Here is a 26,239-nt window from a genome sequence, read left to right on the forward strand (position 1 = left end):
ACCGCCAGGGCGGTACAATCTTTTATCCCCAGAATAATATCACAATATTTTCACAATAATATCTCAACAGATGAAATATCTTTTTATCTTTTATCTCCAGCATAATACCTCAACAGATAAAATATCTCTTTATCTTTTATTTCCAGAATAATATATTTCTTTATCTTTTATCTCTAAAATAATATCTCATAAGATAAAATATTTATTTATCTTTTATCTCCAGAATAATATATTTCTTTATCTTTTATCTCTAAAATAATATCTCAACAGATAAAATATTTATTTATCTTTTATCTCCAGAATAATATATTTCTTTATTTTTTATCTCTAGATTATCTTTTACCTTTGGAATAATATCACAACAGATAAAATATTCCATTATCTTTTATCTTCATAATAATACCATAACAAATATAATATCACAACAAATAAAATATTCCATTATCTTTTATCTTCATAATAATACCATAAGAAATATAATATCACAACAAATAAAATATTTCTTTATCTTTTATCTATAGTAATATCACAACAAATATAATATCACAACAAATAAAATATTTCTTTATCTTTTATCTCTAGATTATCTTTTATCTTTGGAATAATATCGCAACAGATAAAATATCTTTTTTTATCTTTGTTACCTTTTCTGGGTTGACCAACATCTGAGTTGAGCTCACGACTCACCTCTTTGTGCCCAACCACCGATGACCTCCCCCGAACCCTTGGGTCGAGCTGACGGGCTCCCCTGCATGGTGCTCATGCCCCTGTCTTACCTGGCACTAGGTAACCATTTACTCACGGGGCGGCTATACTCGAGTGGTTGCACTGACACCAAGCTAGGTTGACTTTACCTGTGTTGTGCTTAAACAAATCAACAAATAGATTAATTCCACAGAGTGCCTATGCTCGTACTTATACCGAGCTAGGTCAACTTATCATGTGCCAATTCAGATAAATCAACAAAGTTAAATGCATCATCTTCCAAGAACAGATTTATCACACATTGTTCAAAGAGAAAGCATTAAGCACGAATATCTTAGCTGAAATACAACTTAAGGTTTTCCACATTCCACGCTCAAGGAATGGCCTTAATTGGTCAGCCTTGGCTTCTTCATTCACTGATTGGAGGGTTTCTCCACAATTTGTTGTATGGTCATCTCTTCGCTCATAGTGCGTGCAGGTCTCATGTTCGTGGTTTCTGGAAGCCCCCCTTGACTATATGCGATTTGAGGGCTGGAACTAGGTTAGAAACTGCAACTGGAACTGAAAACTTGTGTGGTGGAACCGATGTTTATTTCGGCCCCACGGTGGGCGCCAAATGTTCCGGCCAGTTGACCTGGGTCGTCTTTATGCGTGGCTTGTTCTAACGAGCTAGGGCACCTTCGTTCGGCCTTGTCTATGAGTACCTGAAAAAGAAGAACAAAGGGGCACCCTCGCGGCCGTTTGCACTCCGACGATCAAGTCAGCTAGCGAGAAACACCAAAGTGACTAAAGACTGTATGATTATCTCAATGACTGGAACTGTGTTGCCCTAATATCCTTGTGCTCACAGCTGGGTGTGCCGTCAAGAACAACTAGGGTTTAGTGCTGTGCGGAGGGTCCCACAGTGCCGCCACCCAACTTTAGGGCGATGTCTTACTTTGGGGCGATGTCTACACTCGGCGACGTCTTACTTTTGCGCGATGCTTCTCTTGGGCGATGGGTGATGATCCATCTTGGCGGTGACACATCTCGGCGATAACCGATTATTTTTATACTGCAGAACGCCGCTTCTACATACGGCGACTACGTTGACTTCTTGACCACCTACCTTTCTCTTGTCCACGTCATCACACCCGATAAAAGAAAATTAATATTAATCATGATTTTCATTATTATTATTATGAAAAAATTAATATATTTTAAGAAGTAAATGGGTATTTGAAACATAGATGAACATTAAATAGTCACTCATTGAAAGAAAAAATATATAAAGTTGTTCCCGCCGGTTGACCAGGGTCGTCTTTATGCGTGACTAGTCCTTCCGAGCTAGTTCTGCTCCGTCTGTGAGTACCTGAAAAGAAGTGAACAAAGGGGCGCCCTCGTGGCCGTTTGCACTCCGACGATCAAGTCAGCTAGCAAGAAACATCAAGGGTGACACACCTCCGTATCGGAACAGCGTGACTGTGTGTTCTGAAGGTGGTCCAATAGTACTGAGTGACTAATACTGTGTTGCCCTAATTGTCTGTGCGTACAGTGGGTGCGCAGCTAAACAACTAGGGTTTACGTGTGTGTGAAAACTGCCAGAATTAGGTCAAAATTCGGATCCCCTTTCAAACGTCCCAAGGCCCCTTTTTATACACCTCCCGCATTTAACGCGCGTTAAAGCGCATTGAAAGCGTATAAAAATATCCCTTGAAACGTTCGAAACTTAACTAAATTAACGCGTACCTTAGCGAACTTTTAGGAAAGCCTTGATGTTTTCAGTGCTTATTTGCCACGTGTTCTTCCGACTTGATCGTTTATCCTACACAGAGAGCCTCACAGCGTTGTAACCCAACTTAGGGTTATTCCATTGTGCGAATCCTCTTCCCTTGAAGTGCATCTAGCGCGTGGGATGACTTTCAGGGTGCCAACTCATGCACCCCAGCCTCTAGTCATTCGCCCTGGGAGTGTATCTACCCTTCTCTCGTATCATGCACGTGGTTCTCCCCTGGGCGTGGCCCTCTCATGGGTCGTATCGGCCCTAGGGTCTCCCAGCGGTGGCATGGGTACTTTACGAGTCAGGTTACTCTCTACTGGTACTAGAACTATGGCCTTGAAGCTACCTTTCTCTTCTTTTTATTACTGTTTTGGGCTAGTCTTAACCCGACGATGCTTCAACCTAGCGATACCCTCTCCTGGCGACGCCTTCTCTTGGCGACGCCTCATCTTGGCGACGCCTCACTTTGGCGACGCCCCAAGCGGTCAGTCTATTGACTTCCTTCCTTGGACTCCTCGAGTGGTCCCACTATATGTTGACTTTGACTTAATCGTTGACTTTGACTTTGGTCAATGCCCGGGGACAGGATGGTACAAAAGTCATTATATTTAATCCGAAGAGAGATAAAAACATGTTAATAATTTTAATTAGAAAAAGAAAACACACCCCCACTAACAACATCTGAGTCCTTCTTGTGGAAACCTTCAAACGTTCTTCTAAAAGACATATCTTATTTCTTTGTTTGACAATAATTGCATCTCTTTCATCGCCAACATCTTCAATACACTATTTGAAAAAAATTACATTCTAGAACCATACCACTTCTAATTTGTTTTGAAGAAAAGAATAAAATTGAACAATGAATAACTTTAAAATAACATAGTTAAGCTTGCATCAAACCCAATTGAATAAATTTTACCTTGTACTTAGGACAACCCCAAAATCATTTTCCGACATTTTTTTCCAGTTGTTGCTATTCTCAAAACATCAAAATCGCCACAATCACAAATAGGTGCAACGAAGGCACTTGTGCTCCCACCAGCATGGGTAAAAGTATAACGTTTTTGCACATCACAACCGGTACAACTAGATGATGATTAGGTGTGATATGCAGACATTGAAGGTCACTGAAGCAATGGTCTTGATTCTCCAATAAAGGTAATGGAGCCGAATTTGATAAAGGTTATAAAAGTTGCATTCAAAGAAATATTAAACGATAATGAGTACCATGAAAGCCTGAACATTAAATAACAATTTATCAGTGTTCAACATGAAAAATAAAAATAACAATTACATAATGATAATACAATCATTGGCGTTGATGATGCTCAATCTCATTTATTCGATCCTTTAGTCGCTCTATCATTTCATCAACCCTGTCAAAACGTGTATTATGTCCAACCTCATGGTGCTCATACTTTTCTGGATGTTTTGTATCCCGCCCCAAATTTGTGTTAACATTTCGGCATCATAGGGGATTGTGGGATGAGGTTGACACCTTGAACATCTTCTTGTGGCAATTCAAGGTCTTCATCATCTTCTTCTTGTGGCAATAGAATTGATTTTTGAGAGTAAAGAACCTCTACCAATTTGGTGAGTGAGTGAGAGAGACTTGTGTCTTCTTCTCTTCTAGTCTTATCTTGAGTGAATTCTTGGGCTCTCAAGTGGCGACAACAACAATCATCTTGAAGCCAACCATCCTTCAAGTGGCGTGCACATTCCAAGAGCTTCATCCACATAAGTCCATTTTCCCTTCATTCCAAATTACCCATTTTTGTTCTACTTGTTTGTTTTCACTTTCAATTGGTGCAATCTCTTCCTTATGATGTCCTTTTTCATTTGCTGCACTTATATTCAATTTTAATCGGTGCAAATTGGTTGTTCTTGCTGTTTTGGTCACGTCCTCCATGGGTATTGTACCGACCAGGTCATCGGGTGTGATGACGTGTCTAGCAAGTGACTATGTGGGGCGTGCTCAGCAGGACACGTGGACAAGAGAAAGATGAATGGTTCAGAAGTGAGCATAGTCGTCGTTCGTGCAAGTGGCACTCTGCAGTGTGCATAGTCGGTTGTCGCCGGGTTTGTGTGTCATCGACGTGTTAGATAATGGAAGATCAGGTGATCTGACATCGCCGCAAGGAGTACATCGGCGGGTTCCCCAGTAAACTTAGTTAAAGCTGTTGGAGGCTCAGAAGAGTAAGTTTAAGCGTGTAAGTTCAGTAAGATGATTGTTACGCCAGCATGGGGCGTGAAGGTCGAGTCAGTGGGAGGGAACAACTTGCTCACCAACGGCAGGATTCCCAGAGTGGACATTCTTGGTGGCAAGGTTTCCTCAGCTAGAACATGCATGGCGTAGCAATAAGGAGGGTGGCATTTGCGACAAGCGATATCACAGAGATGGTGTACTTTGTTGCATCCGATACTCGCCTTGTCAGGTGGTGTTCCAGAGCGTGTTACGTGCTAGATTACTCCTTGAATAGGAGACTTGGCCGTGCGACTGGTTACTACATAGCAATAACGCTCAAGTTACCCCAACCCAGATGACAACACGTGTAGGGTTGGATGCTACATGTTACTCCAACCCAGATGATGACACGTGTAGGGTTGGATGCAATATAGAAATGACGCTCGAGTTATCCTAGCTCAGATGATGACACGTGTAGGGCTGGGTACTACCTGCTACCCCAGCCCAGATGGTGACACGTGCAGGGTTGTATGCGAGCCACGCATCCAAAGCGTAACTGCCTGGAGAGAGAAAAAAAAACTAGCTATAAAGGTAAACTTAACAAAATTTGCAGAGGTACGTTCATTACGACTCATTGTTTTGGGTTGAGTGCACTTTAGTACGGTTCTACAGAGTATACTTTTCTCTCAGTTTTTGGGTGTTCTTGTTACTGATTTGAGCGTCGGAGCGCCACCGGCCGCAGAGGCGCCATCTTGTGTTTTCAGGTTCTCAGGGAGACAATCTGTGGTGTGGACTTGAAGGGCACGTGGTGTCAAAGCTGATGAGGAATATTGTGACGAGGCATCGCTCTTGCGCTTGGTCAACCGACAGGATCATCTGGCGTCCACCGTTGGGCCGTTTAAAAGGTGATTCGCAACCACAGTTCGAGTTTGTTGAAGTTTTGGCATTTTCTGTTCGACTGCTTGATGTCGCAGTCGGTTTTCGGAGTTTTCACCGTTCGTTTGGAGTTCCTTTGAGTTGCTGAGTTTGCTGAGAAAGGATGAGGACAACACGGTCCAGTTCAGTCGCGCCGTCAACCGAAGAGGACGCTGTGTCTATGATGCAGGTGATGGAGATGATGAGGACGTTGCAAGAGAACGTAGCTGCATCGTGTTCTGAGCAAGAAAGAATGCACGAGGCACTAGTGGCCTCACAGGCTAGGAATGAAGAGCTCAACAGGATCAACGAAGAGCTGCGTAAAGCTCTTCAGGGACGGGAGGAGCGTGCGATTGGGGACAGATCTGCACCCCCATCCCCACGGCGTAGCTTTCCCATGCCGTTTTCTTAGGAGATCATGGACACGGTGGTCCCTGCAAATACGGTAGCGGTGAAAGCATCTTTCACCGGGGTGGAGGACCCTGAGGCTCACCTCACAGCGTTTCACACTCAGATGATGCTCTCAGGAGGGTCAGACGCGGTCTACTGCAAGGTGTTCATGAGCACTCTTAGTGGAACAGCGCTGGACTGGTTCGTCAGTTCACCTACTGGCCACATTACCATGTTCCAGCAGTTTTCCAAGATGTTCGTTGAGCAGTACATAGTGAACAAGGCACCGCCTTTGGTGTCTTACGATCTGTTCAACGTGAGGCAGTATCAAGGGGAGTCTCTGAAGGATTTCTTGAACAGATTCGGAGCTCAGATAGTCCGCTTGCCAGGTAAGGATGAAGAAATGTTTGTACATGCCTTCAAGAAGGCCGTGTTGCCTGGGCCTTTTAGTGAATCGCTGATCAGGAGTCACCCCGCCACGTTCGCTGAAATCTGGCGACGTGTCGTGGCTCACATCGCCGCTGAGAGCGAAGTCTCCGAGAAAAGGGGAAATGTGGCCTCAGCTAAGCCACGCGCTCAGACGAGGATCCAGCCGCAGAGGGTGATGGAGGCGGCGGCGGGGAAGAGGGATCAAAGGATGCGTCATCCTTATGACCCAAAGAATAGTAAGGGGAAGGGACCGGGGCGGCCAAGAGAGACTAATCGCCCGCCGAGGTACGAGTACGTGATGGGATTGGCTGACCTGATCGCCATCCCGAACATTGCTGCCAGGCTCAAAGTGCCTGAGAAGACAACGGATAAGGTGTTGGGACCAAAACCAGACGCGTGGTGTGAGTTCCACAAGAGCTTTGGCCACTCTATCAAATCGTGTCTGGCTTTGGGATACCAACTCGCCGAGTTGGTCAAGTGTGGGTTCTTGAAAGATTACTTGCTAGAGAAGCAAGCGGGGCAATCATCAGGTTCCCAACCGGCGGGCAGTGAGGGACAGTAGCACGAGGTACCCATTCACGGTGAGATGCACACCATCGCTGGTGGATTCTCGGGTGGTGGGTGTACTGCATCGCAGCGAAAGAAGTATGCAAGGTCTGTGATGTCAATGGAGGTTTTTGAGGATCACTCACCCGACGTGGACATTACGTTCACTAAAGAAGACCTTAGGGATGTTGTGCCTCATGAAAATGACCCTATTGTAATCTCGCTTGTTACGGCGGGAAGGACGGTCCATCGGGTGCTGGTCGATCAAGGAAGCTCGACAGATGTGATGTTTTGGCCGACTTTCGAAAAGTTACAGTTATCCCCTGACCAGCTGAGGCCATATGGGGGCTGTTTATACGGTTTTGTCGGTAATTAGGTGGAGGTCAGGGGGTACATTGAGTTAAGGACAACGTTCAGAACGCTACGTCGGCATACAACATCATGTTGGGAAGGCCAACACTCAACAGGACAGGAGCTGTGCCTTCAACAAGGCACGTGAAGGTCAAGTTACCATCAATGGAAGGGGTGGTTATCACCATCCGTTCTGACCAAAAGGAGGCAAAGAGGTGTTATGAAAACAACCTCAAGAACAAGAGATCGGTATGCCATGTAACCACAACGCCGCCCCCTGGTGTGTGACCTGAGCAGGAAGACCGGCGAGTTGTGGATACAGCGTTGGAGGTGGCCGCTGAGGGCGATGTGGCAATGGAGGATGTCGAGGCGAAGTCCGAGAGCGCCGCTCGGGTGGAGGAAGAGAAAAATGCCCGGAGATCGCCAGGGAGTCAGGTATTGCGAGAGCGCTGATCGCCAGCGAGAAGAGGCCTCAGCCGGTCGAGGAGTGGCTTGAGAAGAAGATCACCGACAAGACGTTTAAGCTGGGGAAAACCTTTGATGGCGAGACACAGGACCAGATCGCCAAGGTAATAAGTAGACACCTGGACGCGTTTGCATGGTCTGCTTTAGACATGTCGGGGATTGACCCCGATTTTTTGTGTCATCGTTTAGCAATGGATCCCCAGGTCAGGCCAATCCGCCAGAGAAGGAGAAAGTTCAACGAAGAAAAGAGACCGGCGATCAAGGACGAGACGCATAAACTCCTTGCAGCCGGCCATATCAGGGAGATCCAATATCCAGAATGGCTCGCCAACGTCGTTCTGGTCAAGAAGAGCAGTGGGAAATGGCGAATGTGAGTTGACTTCATGGATCTGAATAAAGCCTGTCCAAAGAATTCTTATCCTTTGCCAAGTATACATGCCCTGGTGGACAGTGCGTCAGGGTGTAAGTTGCTCAGCTTCCTGGATGCCTTCTCAGGATACAACCAGATTAAAATGCATCCCATGGATGAGGAACAGACTGCTTTTATGACGGAAAGGTCGTGCTATTGCTACAAGGTGATGCCCTTCGGGCTGAAGAATGCGGGAGCCACGTACCAGAGGCTAATGGACAAGGTGCTCGCCCCTATGCTCGGGAGGAATTTGCAGTATATGTTGACGACATGGTCGTAACATCTCTGGAAAAGAGCAGGCATGTCACTATCTGGAAAAGTTGTTCGTTACAATAGCCAGGTACAAGCTGAAACTGAATCCTGAGAAGTGTATTTTCAGCGTGGAGGCAGGAAAATTTCTGGGATTTCTCTTGTCGGAGAGGGGAATCGAGGCAAACCCCGACAAATGTGCCGCCATTCTGGCGATGAGGAGTCCTGCCACTGTAAAGGAGGTGCAGCAGCTCACGGGCCGGATGGCCGCTCTGTCTCTATTCGTATCCACCAGTGGAGAGAAGGGCCACCCGTACTTCCAATGCTTGAAGAGGAATAACAGGTTTGTCTGGACGAAGGAGTGTGAAGAAGCTTTTGTGAAGCTCAAAGAGTACTTGGCGAGCCTGCCGGTTCTGTGCAAACCTCAAGTGGCAACGCCCCTCAGGTTATATTTTGCCATAACTGAGAGGGCGATAAGTACGGTGCTTGTCCAGGATCAAGATGAAGTCCAGAAACCCAACTATTTTGTTAGCAAGGTGTTGTAGGGCCCAAAAGTGAGGTATCAGGCCTTAGAGAAAGCGGCGCTGACGGTTGTATTTTCGGCGAGGAGGCTGTGCCATTACTTCCAGAGCTTTACAGTGTTGGTAATGACTGACTTACCCATCCAGAAGGTTTTGAAGAAACAAGATGTAGCTGGGAGGATGGTAAAATAGGCGGTGGAGTTGTCGAAATTCGATATCAAGTATGAGCCTCGAGGACCGATCAAGGGGCAAATCTTCGCTGACTTTGTGGTCGAGCTATCTTTTGAAACAGTGCAGAGCGCCGAGGATAATTTTCGTTTGGTGCTCTCGGTGGATGGGTCGTCTAACCAGCTGGGCAGCGGGGCTGGAGTCATTTTGGAGGGACCCAACGGTGTGTTAATAGAGCAATCTCTGAGGTTCGCCTTTAAAGCCAGCAACAATCAAGCGGAGTATGAGGCTTTGATCGCCGGTATTTTGTTGGCAAAGGAAATGGGAGCAAAGGTGTTGTTGGCCAAGAGTGATTTGTTGTTGGTCACTGGGTAGGTAACCGGCGAGTTTCAGGCCAAAGATCCGCAGATGGCGGCCTACCTGGAGTATGTGCAAGATTTAAAGAGGTCCTTTGTTTTGTTTGAAGTGGTGCATTGCCAAGAGAGCAAAATGCCCGAGCTGACTTGCTAGCCAAGCTCGCCAGTTCGGGCAAGGGGGGCAGGCAGATGACCGTTATACAAGAAACTTTGAAGACACCTCGAGCGTTTGTGGCAGATCACCAGGTTCTTCAAGTGTGCAAGTCAATGGAAAGGTCGGCGAGGAGTCATAGATCCTTGACTCAGGAGACATTGAGGACGCCGAGAGTTAGGGCACACCCAGCGGGAGTGACAAAGATGACGCAAGTTTGCGCTATCCATGAGCCAGATACATGGATACCCTACCAGTGCTACATGATGGATGGCGTGCTCCCAATGGACTCGACGGAGGCTCGAAAGATAAAGAAGAACTCCAGCAGGTTCACCCTCATCGATGGCAAGTTGTACAGGTTCGGGTTCACACATCCTCTTTTAGTATGCGTATATGGAGAGAAGTGCATGAGAATTATGGCTGAGCTCCATGATGGGATTTGTGGGAGTCACATCGGGGGTCGAACTCTGGCAACAAGAACCCTCCGCGCAGGCTATTACTGGCCCACGATGAGGGAAGATTGTAAGAAATATGCCCAGTGTTGCAAGCAATGCCAGCAACACACCGATTGGCATAAGACACCTCCAGAAGAGCTGAAATCAATTTACAGCCCCTGGCCGTTCCATACATGGGGAATCGATATTCTGGGACCTTTTCCTTTGGCGATCAGGCAAATGAAGTATTTGGTTGTGGCGATCGAGTACTTCACAAAGTGGATTGAAGCAGAGCCAGTAGCCCAGATCATCGGGCACAAGATTCAGAGTTTCGTGTGGAAGAATATTGTGTGCCGATTTGGTGTGCCCAAGCGTTTGGTATCAGATAATGGGACTCAGTTTGCAAGTCACCTGTTGAAGAAGCTGTGTGGGGATGTTGGGATACAACAGGTGTTTGCTTCTGTGGAGCACCCACAAATGAACGAGCAAGTGGAGTCAGCCAACCGGGTCTTGTTGAGAGGGTTGAGGAGGAGGTTGGAGAAGGCCAAAGGGTCCTGGGCTGAAGAGGTTCCCCGTATAGTATAGGCTTACCATACCACTGAGCAATCGGGAACCCACGAAACCCCGTTTAGTTTGGTGTATGGGTGTGATGCGATGATTCCAGTTGAAACTCAGGAAAGCTTGTCGAGATTCCAAAACTTCGTGGCGAAAGACTCGAACGAAGAAAGGAGAATGAACTTGGATTTGCTGGATGAGGTCAGCGAGGAAGCACGGGTGAAGGCTGAGGCAGTAAAGAGAAGAGTTGAACGCAAGTACAACTCCAGAATAAGGCCGAGGCAATTCAGAGATGGTGACCTAGTGATGAGGAAGGCCCACCAGTATGAGATGGAGAACAAATTGTCACCCAAGTGGATAGGACCGTTTAGAATAACCGAAGCACTCGGGAACGGCGCCTACCGCTTGGAGACGCTGGAAGGAGGGGCGCCTCGCACTTGGAACGCCACCTGATCCTGCCGGTTGACTCGAGTGCAAGAGTCTTGCCACGCCAAAGGTATCTTCTCTCGATCAGCTTCGCACCACGTTAGCTTCCGTCCTTCACACCTCGATTCTCCGCAAGAACCTGAAAAAGACAAAGTGGCGCCGCTGCGGCCGATCGCGCTCCGACGCTCAAGTCAGTGACGCAATCACCAAATACTAAGAGAGAAAAGCTAAAACTCAAGGAACCGTTGAGATAAATTTTTTAAAATCGCTGCCAGATTACCGTATTCTTTTCGGCAAAATTGTACACTTTTTTTTATTTTATTTATCATTTTTTGTGTACTTTGAATTTTTGAATGATTCTTTTTTCTACTCTTTTCTAACACTTTGAATATCACAAATCCAGAATTTCAGAATTTTCCAGTGAGTAAATCAATTGCAATAAGGAAAACAGTAAGCACACTTTTTCAGAAACAGAGGAATCCTAATAGGAATGAAAAACAGAATTATGAACTAGCAAAGACATAATGGAAAATGATGTATTGGAACTTGTATAGGTCTAGAATACAAGTATGAACTCAATTCTAAAAAGAAAATGCACAAAGGATCAATATCAATTCAGAAAATTATATGACACTAAAGCAAGAAACAATCAAAGCAATAAAAGTACTACTAGAAGTAATGACAATTATGGAATAACATGACTAAGACAAAACTTGACATGATTACAAAATTAAAAGACACATCACAAATTTTAACAACAAGTGAAAGGAAGCTTAAGGTAAACTCTAGGAAGGATAATGCCATTCCAAAAGAGCAACCATACTCATAAGAAGAATGAGTGCCATAAACCTTTTCACAAGCACTTGGTGTAAAAGAAAAACAGCAAGAATACTCAAGTAAAATTCTAAAACAGAAACTTAAATTGCAAAAAATTAAAGAGTTCTTGAAATTAAAGTGCACACAACTCAACAATTAAACAAGAATGAACCTAAGACTCATGATACCACATGATGTGATTCCACTAGCCATATAGAGAAAGGTTCTTGACCTTCTTAGGAATCACCTTGAGTTGGACAATATAGAGGCACTTTTCTTAGAGTTGGATCATTGTTCTAAGACAAGAACTCATCAAAAACTAGTACCAAATCCCAAACTCATTAGGATGCTCCAATTATAGTCAAATTGAACCGAACAAAAAGGCACAAAAGCTAAGCAAACTGAATTTGAAAGCTAGAAAGTAAATTGAACCGAACAAAAACTGGAAAAAGAAGAGAATAAGATGAAGGACAGCAAAGAACATAAAAGAACCGAAGCTACACACATTAAATCCGAAAATGCAGAACTAAAAACAACAAAGAACAAGCTAAGACATGGAATTAACAAAGAAGGAAGGAAGGAGAAGAGAATTGCTCATGAAGATGGAAGGATGATGGATGATCTCGCCACTAGAAGTGTGGAATGCTCCTAGATGAGAGTGATGCCCCCACTTGAGGACTCCATTGATCCATCAAGATAAGACTAGAGAAGAAGGCTCCAAAAGCTCTCCAAAGTTCACTCAAAATTTGAGTAGAGTTTTCTTAGATTAATTCCAATCTGAATTTTACAAAGGAAGCACCGCTATTTAAGCTTGGGCCTCATCTTTATTTTATGTCTTCTTTTAATTTTGAGAAGACTAGAAGGAAGAACTTCAAATGTGAGGGTGGATGTCCTCTTCCTCCATTAATAAAAGCCTCCTTTATTTGATTCTTACCATCAAGGGTTCTCAAAAGCGTAAAGAAGTGTTCTAAACGCGCGTACCTCAGAAGTTCGTTAGAGTTCCTTATATACCTGAGCACTTTCTCTCTCCTGACGGTTACACCTCTGGACACGTGGCTCACATCCAGCTGTACACGTGTCACCATCTGGAGCCACCTTCTACTTGAGCGTCACCTCTACTCTTTAAGCTATTCGACTAAGTTACTCATGCGAGGAGTAACTACAGCTTCCTTTGAGCGCGACCCCTTAAGCGGCGAGTACGGGGTGTCACCATGTACACCTTCTTTGTGGTCTCGTCTGCTGCTATCACGATCTGCTTTACTTGCACATCGTGCATGTTTTGGTAAATTGTTCCCTTGCCTCGACCTCTGGCCAGGGAATGACCACCTGATAACCTCGTCCTTCGTACTCGTGCCCTTTGAAAGCCTTAAGCAAGCCTTTCCGATCCTTCGGCGATGTGCCCCTTTCGGCGGTCTCTGACCACTTGTTCGCCTAAGCTCACATACGGCGACTATGACACAAGCCTGGTGACCGCCGGTTAGATATGCTAGAGATCGGAGAACGCCAACTTAACAATTGGCGACTACACAGACTTCCCGATGTACTTCCCTTCTGCCAGCCAGGTGTTCCGCTCAACACGCCCATATTATCGCTTGCTGCCACGTCATCACTTCCGACTACCTGGTCGGTACACAAGCCCCCCAGTCTTAAGCTGAGACTTGACCAGCGAAAAGACTAAGAGGTCACGTCATCGTCGATCTACGTGGCACTGGTACGGATTTCCGTACGTCCGTACCCTCTGCTTTTCTGACGCTCCACCAACCTCTTTTTCCATCACTCGACACGTGGCTTCATCAACGGTCGTCTTCAGCTGCCGTTTGCGCTTCCGAAAACGTTCGAAAAACCCTTAAACCCTTTGCGCTTCCACTGTTCCATCATTTTTCTGCACTCTCAAACGTTCTAAGTATTTTCTCTACGAACCACGAAGCTTTTCGTCACTCTCAATCTCCAACTTTCTTCAACACTCATCCGATCACAAAAAGGTAACCCTTTTACTCCTTCTATGGAAATTTGCTGCATTTTAATCGGGTTGCAACATCCATTATCTGTCTGAAGCATACGTTGTGGGCTGTTTTTTCCTTTTCTCCTTTTCTCTTAACCTAGAGCTTCGCCTTTCATCACGTTCATCCCAGCGAACTCTTGTTCGTTCGTTCTTCCTCCTTCGTCCTCAATCGAGTCGTTCTCTGTGATCTTCGTTTCATCCCTTTTCTTTTTCCCTTGCAGTTCTTGTGATGGCTCACCCGAAGTCCACCGCTAACCCTCATTCCTCGCCACGAAACCCTCCACCCCAAGCGCGTAGGGTTGCTCCTAGGGCAAATCCTCCACCAGCGCGCAACCCACCACGAGCATCTGGTGCTCCTTCTAACCAGGCTGAGAGGCCTACTTCTTCTCACGCCAATCCCACTTAGGCAACTCCGCCAGTCGCCGGAGGAGCTTCCCTTCCCCCACGAGACTATAAAGAACTCTATCCTTGGGCCACCCCAACCTTGCTAAAGGAGACTTCTTCGATAAACACCGAGCTTGACATGCACCGATTGAGGAAAGGAGACCAACCCGACCTTTCCTTCCATAAAGAACATGATAGCAAGGTGGCCGTGCTGCCCTGCTTCCCGGGTGAACCGGTCTGCGCGGACGATAAGGGGAGCAACGACGAGTTGTTCTGCTTCATCTACACCACCGTGTTCAAGAAAGTGAAGCTTAGGCTTCCTTTTACCCGCTTCGAGAGAGAGCTGCTAACCGAGCTCAATATCGCCCCCGCCCAGCTTCATCCCAACAGCTGGGCGTTTATAAGGGCATTCCAAATTCTTTGTGCACATTTATTGTTACCGGCCTCAGTCGACGTCTTTCTCTTCTTATTTGAGGCAAAGAACCCTGGAGATCGCCTCTGGGTCAGTTTGAACGGGATTGCTGGGCCCTGACTTTTCAGTTCATCTTGCCTAAACTCACTCTGAGGTGAGAAGGAATTTTTCTGGTGCCTCAACTTGCCCAGGGCGTACATCTCCTCCCCCCTGGATGCACTGAGGACTTTTAACCTTGCCTCTGTCTGCTTGTGCAGAGAGGTCTTTCAATCTGTTCTCGCATGCGCTCGCTCAAGGCGAGGAGGACTTCTTTCATTCTCGCCTGCGCTCGCTCAAGGGCGAGGAGGACTTCATCTTTTCTGAACTCACTCAAAGGCGAGAAGGACTTTTTCTTGCCTGAACTCACTCGGAGGTGAGAAGGACTTTTTCTTGCCTGAACTCACTCGGAGGTGAGAAGGACTTTTTCTTGCCTGAACTCACTCGGAGGTGAGAAGGACTTTTTCTTTCCTGAACTCACTGTGGAGGTGAGAAGGACTTTTTCTGGCGCCTCAACTTGCCCAGGGTGTACATCTCCTCCCCCCTGGATGCACTGAGGACTTTTTCTCTTTCTCACCTTCGCTCGCTCATAGACGAGGAGGTCTTTTACTCTTTCTCGCCTCAAGACGCACGAGAGCGTTGAGGTCTTTAATCATCACTGGTGCCTCCGATCGCCGAAAGACGATGAGGACTTTAAAACTTTAACTACTGCCGCCGATCGCCGAAAGGCGATGGGGACTTTAAAACTTTTCCCTGATGCCGCCAATTGCCGAAAGACGATGGGGACTTTAAACTTTTCACTGATGCCGCTAATCGCCGAAAGACGATGGGGACTTTAAAACTTTTATATAGAAAGCATGCAGCATAACTTTGAACTTGCCTTGAATCACGTACAAGTGATAAGGTCTTTTTTCTAAAACTTTCGAAACAACAAGCATGCAATCTTAGAAGCTTTAGACTTTGAAAACTCTTCTTTATTGGGTGTCCTCATTAAAAACCCTCCTTAGGGAAAAAAGAGTGCCCCCTTCAAACTATTTTAACAGAAAGCTTGTAAAAAATCTCTTCATGTTCGTTTTTACTTACAAAGCTTTAACTGTAATATAACTTGAGGTGTGTGGCGTTCCAGGTGCGAGGAATCGCCCCTCCTTCTAACGTCTCTAAGCGGTAGGCGCCGTTCCCGAGCACCTCGGTTATTCTGAACGGTCCTGTCCACTTAGACGATAACTTGTTCTCCATCTCGTACTGATGGGCCTTCCTCATCACCAGGTCGCCCTCTCTAAACTGCCTTGGCATCACCTTCGAGTTATACCTTCGCTCAATCCTCCTTTTCACTGCCTCAGCCTTTACCCTTGCCTCTTCCCTGACCTCATCCAGTAAATCCAGATTCAACCTTCTTTCTTCGTTCGAGACTTCCGCCACAAAGTTCTGGAATCTCGACGAGCTCTCCTGGATTTCAACTAGAATAATTGCATCACATCCATAGACCAAGCTGAACGGGGTCTCGTGGGTTCCTGACTGCTCGGTGGTATGGTACGCCCAAACTATGCGGGGTACCTCCTCAGCCCACGATCCCTTAGTTTTCTCTAGCCTTCTCTTCAAACCTCTCAGCAACACCCGATTGGCAGACTCTACTTGGCCATTTTTCTGTGGGTGCTCGACGGATGCAAACACATGTTGTATTCCAACCTCTTCGCACAACTTCTTCAGTAGGTGGCTTGCAAACTGAGTCCCATTGTCTGACACCAGGCGCTTAGGCACACCAAACCGGCACACGATGTTCTTCCATACAAAGCTCTCAATCTTGTGTGCGGTGATCTGGGCTACTGGTTCCGCTTCGATCCACTTGGTGAAGTATTCAATCGCCACCACCAAGTATTTCATCTGCCTGACCGCCAATGGGAAAGGTCCCAGAATGTCAATTCCCCAAGTATGAAATGGCCATGGGCTGTAAATTGACTTTAACTCTTTTGGAGGCGCCTTGTGCCAATCGGCGTGCTGCTGACATTGCTTGCAACACTGTGCATACTTCTTGCAGTCCTCCCTCATCGTTGGCCAGTAATGACCTGCACGGAGAGTTCTTGCAGCCAGAGCTCGTCCCCCGACGTGACTCCCACATATACCTTCATGGAGCTCGGCCATAATTCTAGTGCATTTTTCTCCGTGTACGCATTCTATGAGTGGGTGTGTGATCCCAAACCTGTACAGCTCGCCATCGATCATGGTGAACTTGATGGAGTTCTTCTTTATCTTCCTAGCCTCCGTCGGATCCAGCGGGAGAAGGCCATCTGCCAGGCAGCGCTGGTATTGTGTTATCCACGTGTCTGGCTTATGCGTAGCGCAGACCTGCGTCATGTTCACCCTCTCCCCCCGACATGCTCTTATTCTCGGCGATCTCAAGGTCTCCTGGGTCAAGGACCTGTGACTCCTCGCCGCTTTTTCCGTCGACTTGCTTATCTGAAGAACCAGGTGGTCTGCCACAAATGCTCTAGGCGTCTTCAGAGTTTCTTGGATCACTATCCTCTGCCTACCCCCCTTGCCCGAACTGGCGAGCTTGGCTAGCAAGTCAGCTCGGGCATTTTGCTCTCTAGGCACATGCACCACTTCGAACGAGGCAAAGGAGCCCTTCAACTCCTGCACATACTCCAAGTAAGCCGCCATTTGTGGATCCTTGGCCTGGAACTCGCTTGTTACTTGTCCTGTGACCAATAACGAGTCACTCTTGGCCATCAGCACCCTAGCCCCCATCTCCTTAGCCAACAAGATTTCGGCGATCAACGCTTCATACTCTGCTTGGTTGTTGCTAGCTTTGAAGGCAAACCTCAGGGACTGTTGTATCAGCACGCCGTTGGGCCCTTCCAGAATGACTCCAGCACCGCTACCCTGCTGGTTAGACAATCCGTCCACCGAAAGTACCCAACGAAAATCGTCCCCTTCAACTCGTGCTGCTTCTGACGAGAGCTCGACCACAAAATCAGCGAAAATCTGCCCCTTGATCGGTCCTCGAGGCTCATATTTGATGTCGAACTCCGACAGCTCCACCGCCCACTTCACTATTCTCCCAGCTACATCAGGCTTCTTCAAGACTTTCTGGATGGGCAGGTCGGTCATCACCAGCACTGTAAAGCTGTGAAAATAGTGGCGCAACCTCCTCGCCGAAAATACTACCGCCAGTGCAGCTTTCTCCAAGGCCTGATACCTTACTTCTGGGCCTTGCAACACCTTGCTGACGAAATAAATAGGCTTCTGGGCCTGATCTTGGTCCTGGGCGAGCACCGCACTCACCGCCCTCTCAGTTACAGCAAAATACAACCTGAGAGGGGTTCCTACTAAGGGTTTGCACAAAACCGGCGGGCTCGCCAGGTACTCTTTAAGCTTCACGAAGGCTTCCTCGCACTCCTTCAACCAGACAAACTTGTTGTTTCGCCTTAAGCATTGGAAGTACGGGTGGCCTTTCTCTCCACTAGCTGATATAAAGCGAGACAGGGCGGCCATCCGACCTGTAAGCTGCTGCACCTCCTTTACGGTAGCCGGGGTCCCCATCGCCAAGATGGCAGCAAACTTGTCAGGATTTGCCTCTATTCCCCTTTCAGTTAAGAGGAAACCTAAGAACTTCCCTGCCTCCACGCCAAAAATGCACTTCTCGGGGTTTAGCTTTAATCTGAACTTGGCGATCGTGGTGAACAACTCCTTCAGATCCGAGACGTGCTTGCTCTTCTCCAACGAGGTCTCGACCATATCATCTACGTACGCTTGCACATTCCTCCCCAGCATCGATGCAAGTACCTTATCCATCAACCTTTGGTACGTGGCCCCCGCATTCTTCAGCCCGAAGGGCATCACCTTGTAATAGTAGCACGACCTTTCAGTCATGAAGGCAGTTTTCTCTTCATCCATAGGATGCATCTTTATCTGATTATACCCCGAGAAGGCGTCCCGAAAACTCAGCAACTTGCACCCTACTGCATTGTCGACCAGGGCATCTATGCTTGGCAAAGGGTATGAATCCTTTGGACAAGCCTTGTTCAAGTCGGTGAAGTCGACGCACATGCGCCACTTCCCGTTGCTCTTCTTCTCCAGTACGACATTAGCTAACCATTCAGGGTACTGGACCTCCCTGATATGGCCTGCGGCGAGGAGCTTCTGCGTTTCATCCCTAATCGCCTGTCTCCTCTCCTCATTAAACTTTCTTCTTCTCTGTCGCACTGGTCTGACCTGTGTGTCCATTGCCAAATGGTGACACAGGAAATCGGGGTCGATCCCCGGCATGTCTGAAGCAGACCATGCAAAAGCATCCAGATGCCGTTCTATCAGCTCGGCGATCTGGTCTTGGAGCTCACCCTGCAAATATCTTCCCAGCTTGAAGACCTTGCCCCCGATCTCCCTCTCGAGCCACTCCTCGACGAGTTTGGGTCTGGTTTCCCTGGCAATCACCGCCCTGGCGATTCCCGACTCCCTCGCTTCCTCTGGGCGATTTCTCGCTTCTTCTTCCCGTCAGACGCTCTCTCTCTCAGCCTCATCATCTATCATGGTGACATCGCCTCCGGCGGCCACTTCCATCGCCGCATCAACAACCCGCCATTCTGTTGGCCTGGGCTTCACACCGGGAGGCTGCGTCGTGGTGATGTAACTTACTGACCTTCTATTCTTGAGGCTATTTTCATAGCACTTCTTCGCCTCCTTCTGGTCAGATCTGATGGTGATCACCACCCCCTCCATTGATGGTAACTTAACCCTCATGTGCCGGGTTGAGGGCACAACTCCTATTCTGTTGAGGGTCGGTCTCCCCAACAGAATGTTATACGCTGAGGGGGCGTTCACGATGAGGTACTTGATTTTTTCCGTCCTTGAGGCCGCCTCGTTCGTGAACGTAGTTCTCAACTCGATGTACCCCCTGACCTCCACCTGGTCGCCAGCGAACCCATATAAGCATCCTCCATAGAGCCTTAACTGGTCAAGGGGTAGTTGCAACTGCGTGAAAGTCGGCCAGAACATTACATCTGCCGAGCTTCCTTGGTCCACCAGTACCCGGTGGACTTTCCTTCCCGCCGTGACGAGCGAGATAACTATGGGATCGTTGTCGTGAGGCACAACGTCCCTAAGATCCTCCTTTGTGAACGTAATGTCCACATCTGGGGAGTGATCCTCGAACATGTCCATCGTCATTACAGACCTTGCGTATTTCTTCCTCTGTGATGCAGTGCATCCACCACCCGAGAAACCTCCAGCGATGGTGTGGATCTCGCCATGAGTGGGCATCTCATGCTGCTGACCCTCACTACTCGCCGGCTGAGAGCTCGACGCACCCCCCGTCCTCTTGTCCAGCAGGTAATCATTCAAGAAACCGCTCTTGACCAGGTCGTCGAGCTGGTATCCCAGGGCCAAACACGAATCAACGGTGTGACCAAAACTCTGGTGGAACTCGCACCAGGCGTTTGGTTTTGGTCCTAACACCTTGTCACCCACTTTCTCAGGCGCCTTAAGCCTGGCTGCTATGTTGGGAATGGCGATCAGATCCGCCAACCCCATGACAAACTTGTACTTTGGTGGGCGATTGAACTCCCTAGGGTGCCTTGGGCCCCTTCCCTTGTTTTTCCTTGGATCATAAGGATGGCGAGTCCTCTGATCCTTTTTGGCCGCCATCGTCTCCAGCACCCTCTACGGCTGGATTCTAGTCTGGGCTTGTAGCCTAGCAGGGGCCAGGCTCCCTCTCTTCTCGGCGACCTCACTCTCGTCGGCGATGTGGGCCACCGCAAGTCGCCTAACTTCAACAAACGTGGTGGGGTGGGCCCTAATCAGCGCCTCACAGAAAGGTCCCGGCAGCACGCCCTTTTTGAAGGCGTATACCAGCATCTCCTCGTGTTTAGCAGGCGAGCGGACCATCTGTGCTCTAAAGCGATTCAAATAGTCCCTGAGGGACTCTCCCTGGTACTGCCTTAAATCGAACAAGTCATAAGACACCCTAGGTGGCGCCTTGTTCACAATGTACTGGTCGACGAAAAGCTTCGAAAACTGCTGGAAATTGGTTATGTGACCTACTGCTTCTCCACCAAAACACCCGTTTCACCGGTCAGAAACATGAACGAACGGTAAAGACTTCGATTTACCGATTGAAACTCCCGCTAATGGCGAAAAACTTCAACTCTCCGAACAAGAACTCAAACGAACAGGAAAAAACATCAATTCACTGAACAAAACTCAAGCGAACGGTGAAGAACTTCAATCTACCGATTAAAACTTCGAACGAACGGTAAAAATGCCGATACACCGAATGGAAACGCAAACAATCGGTGGAAAACGCCGGAAATGGTTGCACCAGCACATAACCACACAAAAATCTCAGAAACCTCAAGAACTCACGCTGTGGATGAGAAACAGGTTTTACAAGGCCCCACGGTGGGCGCCTGATGATCCTGCTGGTTGACTCGAGTGCAAGAGTCTTGCCACGTCAAAGGTATCTTCTCTCGATCAGCTTCGCACCACGTTAGCTTCCGTCCTGCACACCTCGATTCTCCGCAAGAACCTGAAAAAGACAGAGTGGCGCCGCTGCGGCCGATCGCGCTCCGACGCTCAAGTCAGTGACGGAATCACCAAATACTAAGAGAGAAAAGCTAAAACTCAAGGAACCGTGCAAATGCTCTCTCAGCGTACTCAAGTATTCTCAAAAGCGTAAAGAAGTGTTCTAAACGCGCGTACCTCAGAAGTTCGTTAGAGTTCCTTATATACCTGAGCACTTTCTCTCTCCTGACGGTTACACCTCTGGACACGTGGCTCACATCCAGCTGTACACGTGTCACCATCTGGAGCCACCTTCTACTTGAGCGTCACCTCTACTCTTTAAGCTATTCGACTAAGTTACTCATGCGAGGAGTAACTACAGCTTCCTTGGAGCGCGACCCCTTAAGCGGCGAGTACAGGGTGTCACCATGTACACCTTCTTTGTGGTCTCGCCTACTGCTATCACGATCTGCTTTACTTGCACATCGTGCATGTTCTGGTAAACTGTTCCCTTGCCTCGACCTCTGGCTAGGGAATGACCACCTGATAACCTCGTCCTTCGTACTCGTGCCCTTTGAAAGCCTTAAGCAAGCCTTCCTGATCCTTCGGCGATGTGCCCCTTTCGGCGGTCTCTGACCACTTGGTCGCCTAAGCTCACATACGGCGACTATGACACAAGCCTGGTGACCGCCGGTTAGATATGCTAGAGATCGGAGAACGCCAACTTAACAATTGGCGACTACACAGACTTCCCGATGTACTTCCCTTCTGCCAGCCAGGTGTTCCGCTCAACATGCCTATATTATCGCTTGCTGCCACGTCATCACTTCCAACTACCTGGTCGGTACACCACCCATCTCAAGTTTTATTACAGTTAAAGCATTGTAAGTAGCAATTAACTCGAACTGTTTAAGATGTTTCAGTTAAAACAGTTTTTCAAGGGGGCACTCTTTTTTCCCTAAGGAGGGTTTTTAACGAGGCCACCCAATAAAGAGGGTTTCGAAGTTTATCAAAGTTTCCCAGTTATTAAGTTTGCATGCTCATCGTTTTTTAAGTTTTCGGAAAGAGACTTTATCGTCCTTGTGTAATTTAAAGCAATGGTGAATTCAGATCGCATGCATCCAGCACAAAGTTTTAAGTCCTCATCGCCACTTGGCGATCGGAGGCACAAGAATAAAGTTTTTTAAGTCCTCACCGCCACCCGGCGATCGGAGGCACAAGTATAAAACTTTTTAAGTTCTCATCGCCATCTGGCGTGAAGAGATTAAAAAGACCTTCCTCGCCTCGAGCGAGTGTAGGCGAGAAGAGATTAAAAAGACCTCCTCGCCTCGAGTGAGTGTAGGCGAGAAGAAATTAAAAATACCTTCCTCGCCTCGAGCGGGTGTAGGCGAGAAGAGATTACAAAGACCTTCCTCGCCTCGAGCGAGTGTAGGCGAGAAGAGATTAAAAAGACCTCCTCGCCTCGAGCAAGTGTAGGCGAGAAAAGATTAAAGTCCTCCTCGCCCTGAGCGAGTACAGGCAAGAGCAGATTACAAGACCTCTTTGCGTAAGCAAATTGAGGCAAGTTTGAAAGTCCTCAGTGCATCCAGGGGAGGAGGAGATGTAACCCCTGGGCAAGTTGAGGCATCAGGAAATGCCCTTCTCACCCTCGAGTGAGTTCAGGCAAGATAAAGCTGAAAAGTCAGGGGTGTTAATGATCTTAAGTATGGGAAAGGAAGGTTGATGAGAACGCCTTTTCCCTTGAGTGAAACATCAATATTGACCTAGTAAGGCCAGTTAAAAAAGAAGTTAAAGGTTGGCTGGGGAAGGTTCGCAGAGGACACCTCACCACCTAAATCATTGTTCTAAAACTCAGGGAGGTAGAGAAGGATCCGAAAGGCGGCTCTACCCCCAGATGAGGGAACAATGATTTAAGCTATCTCAGGTTAAAGACTCGGGGAAGGTAGAGGGAGATCCAAGAGGCATCTCTCCTTCTAGATGAGCAAAGGATAAATCATGAGGCGGCCCCGCAAGGGACGTTTTCAGTCAAAAGGAAAATGGCGTCGCCAAAAGCCTATGGCTTTGAGATTGAAATAAAAAGAGGATTACACGGCGAGAGCCAAATCAGCGAAGTTTTGGGCGATAACGTAGAAATACGCTTGTCCCTTGGCAGATCAGGCGAGCGAGATTTCAGATACTAAGATCGACCTGCGCCCCTATTGCCCAGTAAGTGATTTCGCGTTGAACGTTATTGCTATAGACTAACAGTTTGTTTAAGTTAAGGTGATTTCCAGAGAATTAAGTACCAATTTGTGCGAAGTACATTGGGTTGAGTAAAAACCAGCCAGTTATACCAGGTGATCGCACAACAGATAAAATTAGAAGCCATATATATACACATGTATATCAAACAGTTTGAGCAAAATGAAAGTTATTACATATAAATCGAAGTTAAATACAAGAGATTCAAAGGCGGTAAAGTTGAAGTGGCGGATGGGAGCAGCAATTAAGTCGGAGGCATGATCTTGCCATCCACCACCTCGTTGTACACCGAAAACTCGGAGAGGTCAAGATCAGGAAATTTGCAAGCGAACTGCTCCAAAGCCAGAGGTAAGAACTTGGACAGCTTCAAGCTGAAGCTCGTCGATCTTTGTCTTGAACCCACCTGTTCTCTTCACGAACCTGGGCAATTTCAAGCTCAAGCTTGTCGACCTTCTTCTTGAACCTGCTGTTCTCTTCGCGAACTTGGGCAAGCTCGGCAGTAGTTTCGCTTAGTTCTTTGGAGGCCTTGTCCCGATCTTGTTCAACTTTCCCCAGAAGGGTTTCCCTCTCGGTCGACCTCTTCTCCAGCTTGGCCATCTTTTCCGCGTCAGTTTTTCGGGCCTCCTCCAGCTCTGCAATTCGCTCCCTCATAGGAACGAGTTTGCTCTCCAACTCGACGGCGTCCTGAAGTTTGTCGTGTAGTTTCCGGCGCAGTTCAGTCTTGTCCTTGCGCAAACTTCGGAGCTCTTCATTGAGACCGTTTTCCACCCGCGAGAACTCGAGCCCTTGCATCATCATGTCACATTTGACTTTCTCAGCTTCGGCTCTCGCGGTGCTCGCCTCCTCCTAACGGATGCGGTTATCGAGTTTGAACTTGTCCAAGGAGTCTTTTAGCCCTTCACCGACGATTTGAGGAAGACACTCGTCGACCATGGCGTTTAGGCACGCGGTGAAAGACTTCAAGGCTTCCTGGAAGGGCTGGAGTTGAGGGAGGAGGTGAAGGTTGGTTCTCACCACCACCCTTGCAAGGTTGGATGGCGAGGGGAGCCTTGAGGCGGGGTGGTGAGGCGGGAGTTCTGTTGCGGCTTGAGAAGAAGCTTGCGTATCAGCAAGTTGTTCAGGTACAGCTTCAGCGACCGAGGCGTTTGAAGCAAGAACGTCCCCAGCGGACTCGAATGGCGTGGAGGCGCTCGGGGGGTTCTCGACGTAATCTGAGGTGGCGCCCTCAGCTGGTGGTGGTTCCATTACAGCTCTCCTCTTCCTCTTGCAGACTAGCCCATCCTCGGTGCTTTCGTCAGCCTCTTTGTATGACACCACCCTAGGGGCTTTCCTCTTAGCCTTTTTGAGTGGTAGTTTCTTCCGCTCGGGGGCTGGAAGAGCAGCGACAGTGGATGGGCCAACTGGCGGAGGTTTGCCTTGGGCGGCAGCGATTTCTGCAACAGAGTTTGGAACGGTTTGGGAGCCCGCCGCCAAATTGTGAAGTTTGGCTATGGAGCGCAGCTCAGCCATCCTTCCTTTCCCCAACATCATATCTGCACAAGAGAAGCCAACAATCACAAACCAGTCCAACTCAAACAGTTGATGATGCACAAGAAAATAAGCAGTGTGAATCAATGCATGGACTAGCTAGTTAAGACTACGCGCGAATCAGAACGACAACATCAATGTAAAAGGCAAGGTGACGCGAATTCAAGGAAAGGGAACTCGGGGAGGAGGGAAGGACAAACCTATATGAACGTCCAGTTGGCCTTCGTGAAATTCATAGCCGATGATGGAGGAGGTGCCCAACGTTACATTGGAGGAGGCAACTCCTTTCCAGAAGTTGCATAGGTCTTTGTCGAGCTCCTCCATCTTTTCTGGCCCTCTAGCCCTCCTGAAGCTAGTCTCTTTCTTTCCCTTGTCCACCCAATACAAGGGAAACCCGTCTAGGAGAGTGGGGTCTTGGTCATTGCAGCAAGCGCGCACGAACTTCCCCTTCCAGTCTTTATAGGATTGTTGGAAGATGGAGAGGATGGACCTCCCAGCAACCCCATTGAGGCTGACCCATAGACGATCGCCTGGGTTCTTGGCCTCGAACGGATAAAGGAGCACGTCCACCGAAGCTGGATGTCCCAAGTGTGCACAAATGATTTGGTATGCCCTAACGAATGCCCAGCTGTTGGGATGAAGCTGGGATAGAGAAATTGTACACAGTTGTTTATACTGGTTCACTCCAAACCCAGAGCTACATCCAGTCTTCTCAGAACCCTGGGGAAATCCACTAAGTAATCACACCTTGATCACTTACACAACAACCAAGAGAATGACCTTGAACACCTCAAGAAACACACTCTCCTTGGTCAACACACCAACACTAAGATTGCTGATCTTGATCCCCTCAAGAACACACAGCCAATCTCAGCAAAACACAGAAACAAATACTTGTTCAACAGAGTACAAGGATTACACTTGTTATAGAAGATAATCTGAAATCAATACAAGCAGAATCCTATTCCATACACTTTGATCAATCACAAACTCTTAGCAATCTCAACTCTTTGAAAAACTCAAAAACTCTTAGCAAAAACTTGTCAAAGATTAATTGTCAAATATATTTTTCTGAATTTATTCAAAGATGTAGTTTGGTATCAAGTCTTAACAAACTCTTAAATTGCATTTAAAGATTGGTCAAAGCATTTAATAACTGGAGCGTAAGCAGTTAAATCATTTAAAGCTCAGTCAAAGATAAAATAGTTTTTCTGTTATGGTCCCAAAACAAACAATCGGTTGTTTCCTCGAATCAATCGGTTGTTTTGGTTCTTAATAGTTCAACCATTTTAAAAACAGTTTTCAATCTTTT

General features: G+C 47.5%; 2 protein-coding genes across 2 annotated transcripts; one reads left to right on the forward strand and one right to left on the reverse strand.

Moving 5' to 3' along the window:
* Positions 1–5,982: 5,982 nt before the first annotated feature.
* Positions 5,983–6,945, forward strand: LOC137815426 (uncharacterized). Its single transcript, XM_068618563.1, has one exon. It carries the CDS (start codon positions 5,983–5,985, stop codon positions 6,943–6,945), a length of 963 nt encoding a protein of 320 aa, XP_068474664.1.
* Positions 6,946–23,644: 16,699 nt separating this feature from the next.
* LOC137815458 (uncharacterized) lies at positions 23,645–24,198 on the reverse strand. The gene is made up of 2 exons (XM_068618583.1): positions 23,821–24,198; positions 23,645–23,731 (listed from the first exon to the last, which is right to left on the reverse strand). Exons 1-2 carry the CDS (start codon positions 24,196–24,198, stop codon positions 23,645–23,647), a joined length of 465 nt encoding a protein of 154 aa, XP_068474684.1.
* Between the last annotated feature and the right edge of the window lie 2,041 nt (positions 24,199–26,239).

Source organism: Phaseolus vulgaris, chromosome 10 (assembly GCF_000499845.2).
Source record: "Phaseolus vulgaris cultivar G19833 chromosome 10, P. vulgaris v2.0, whole genome shotgun sequence".
NCBI lineage: Eukaryota > Viridiplantae > Streptophyta > Magnoliopsida > Fabales > Fabaceae > Phaseolus > Phaseolus vulgaris.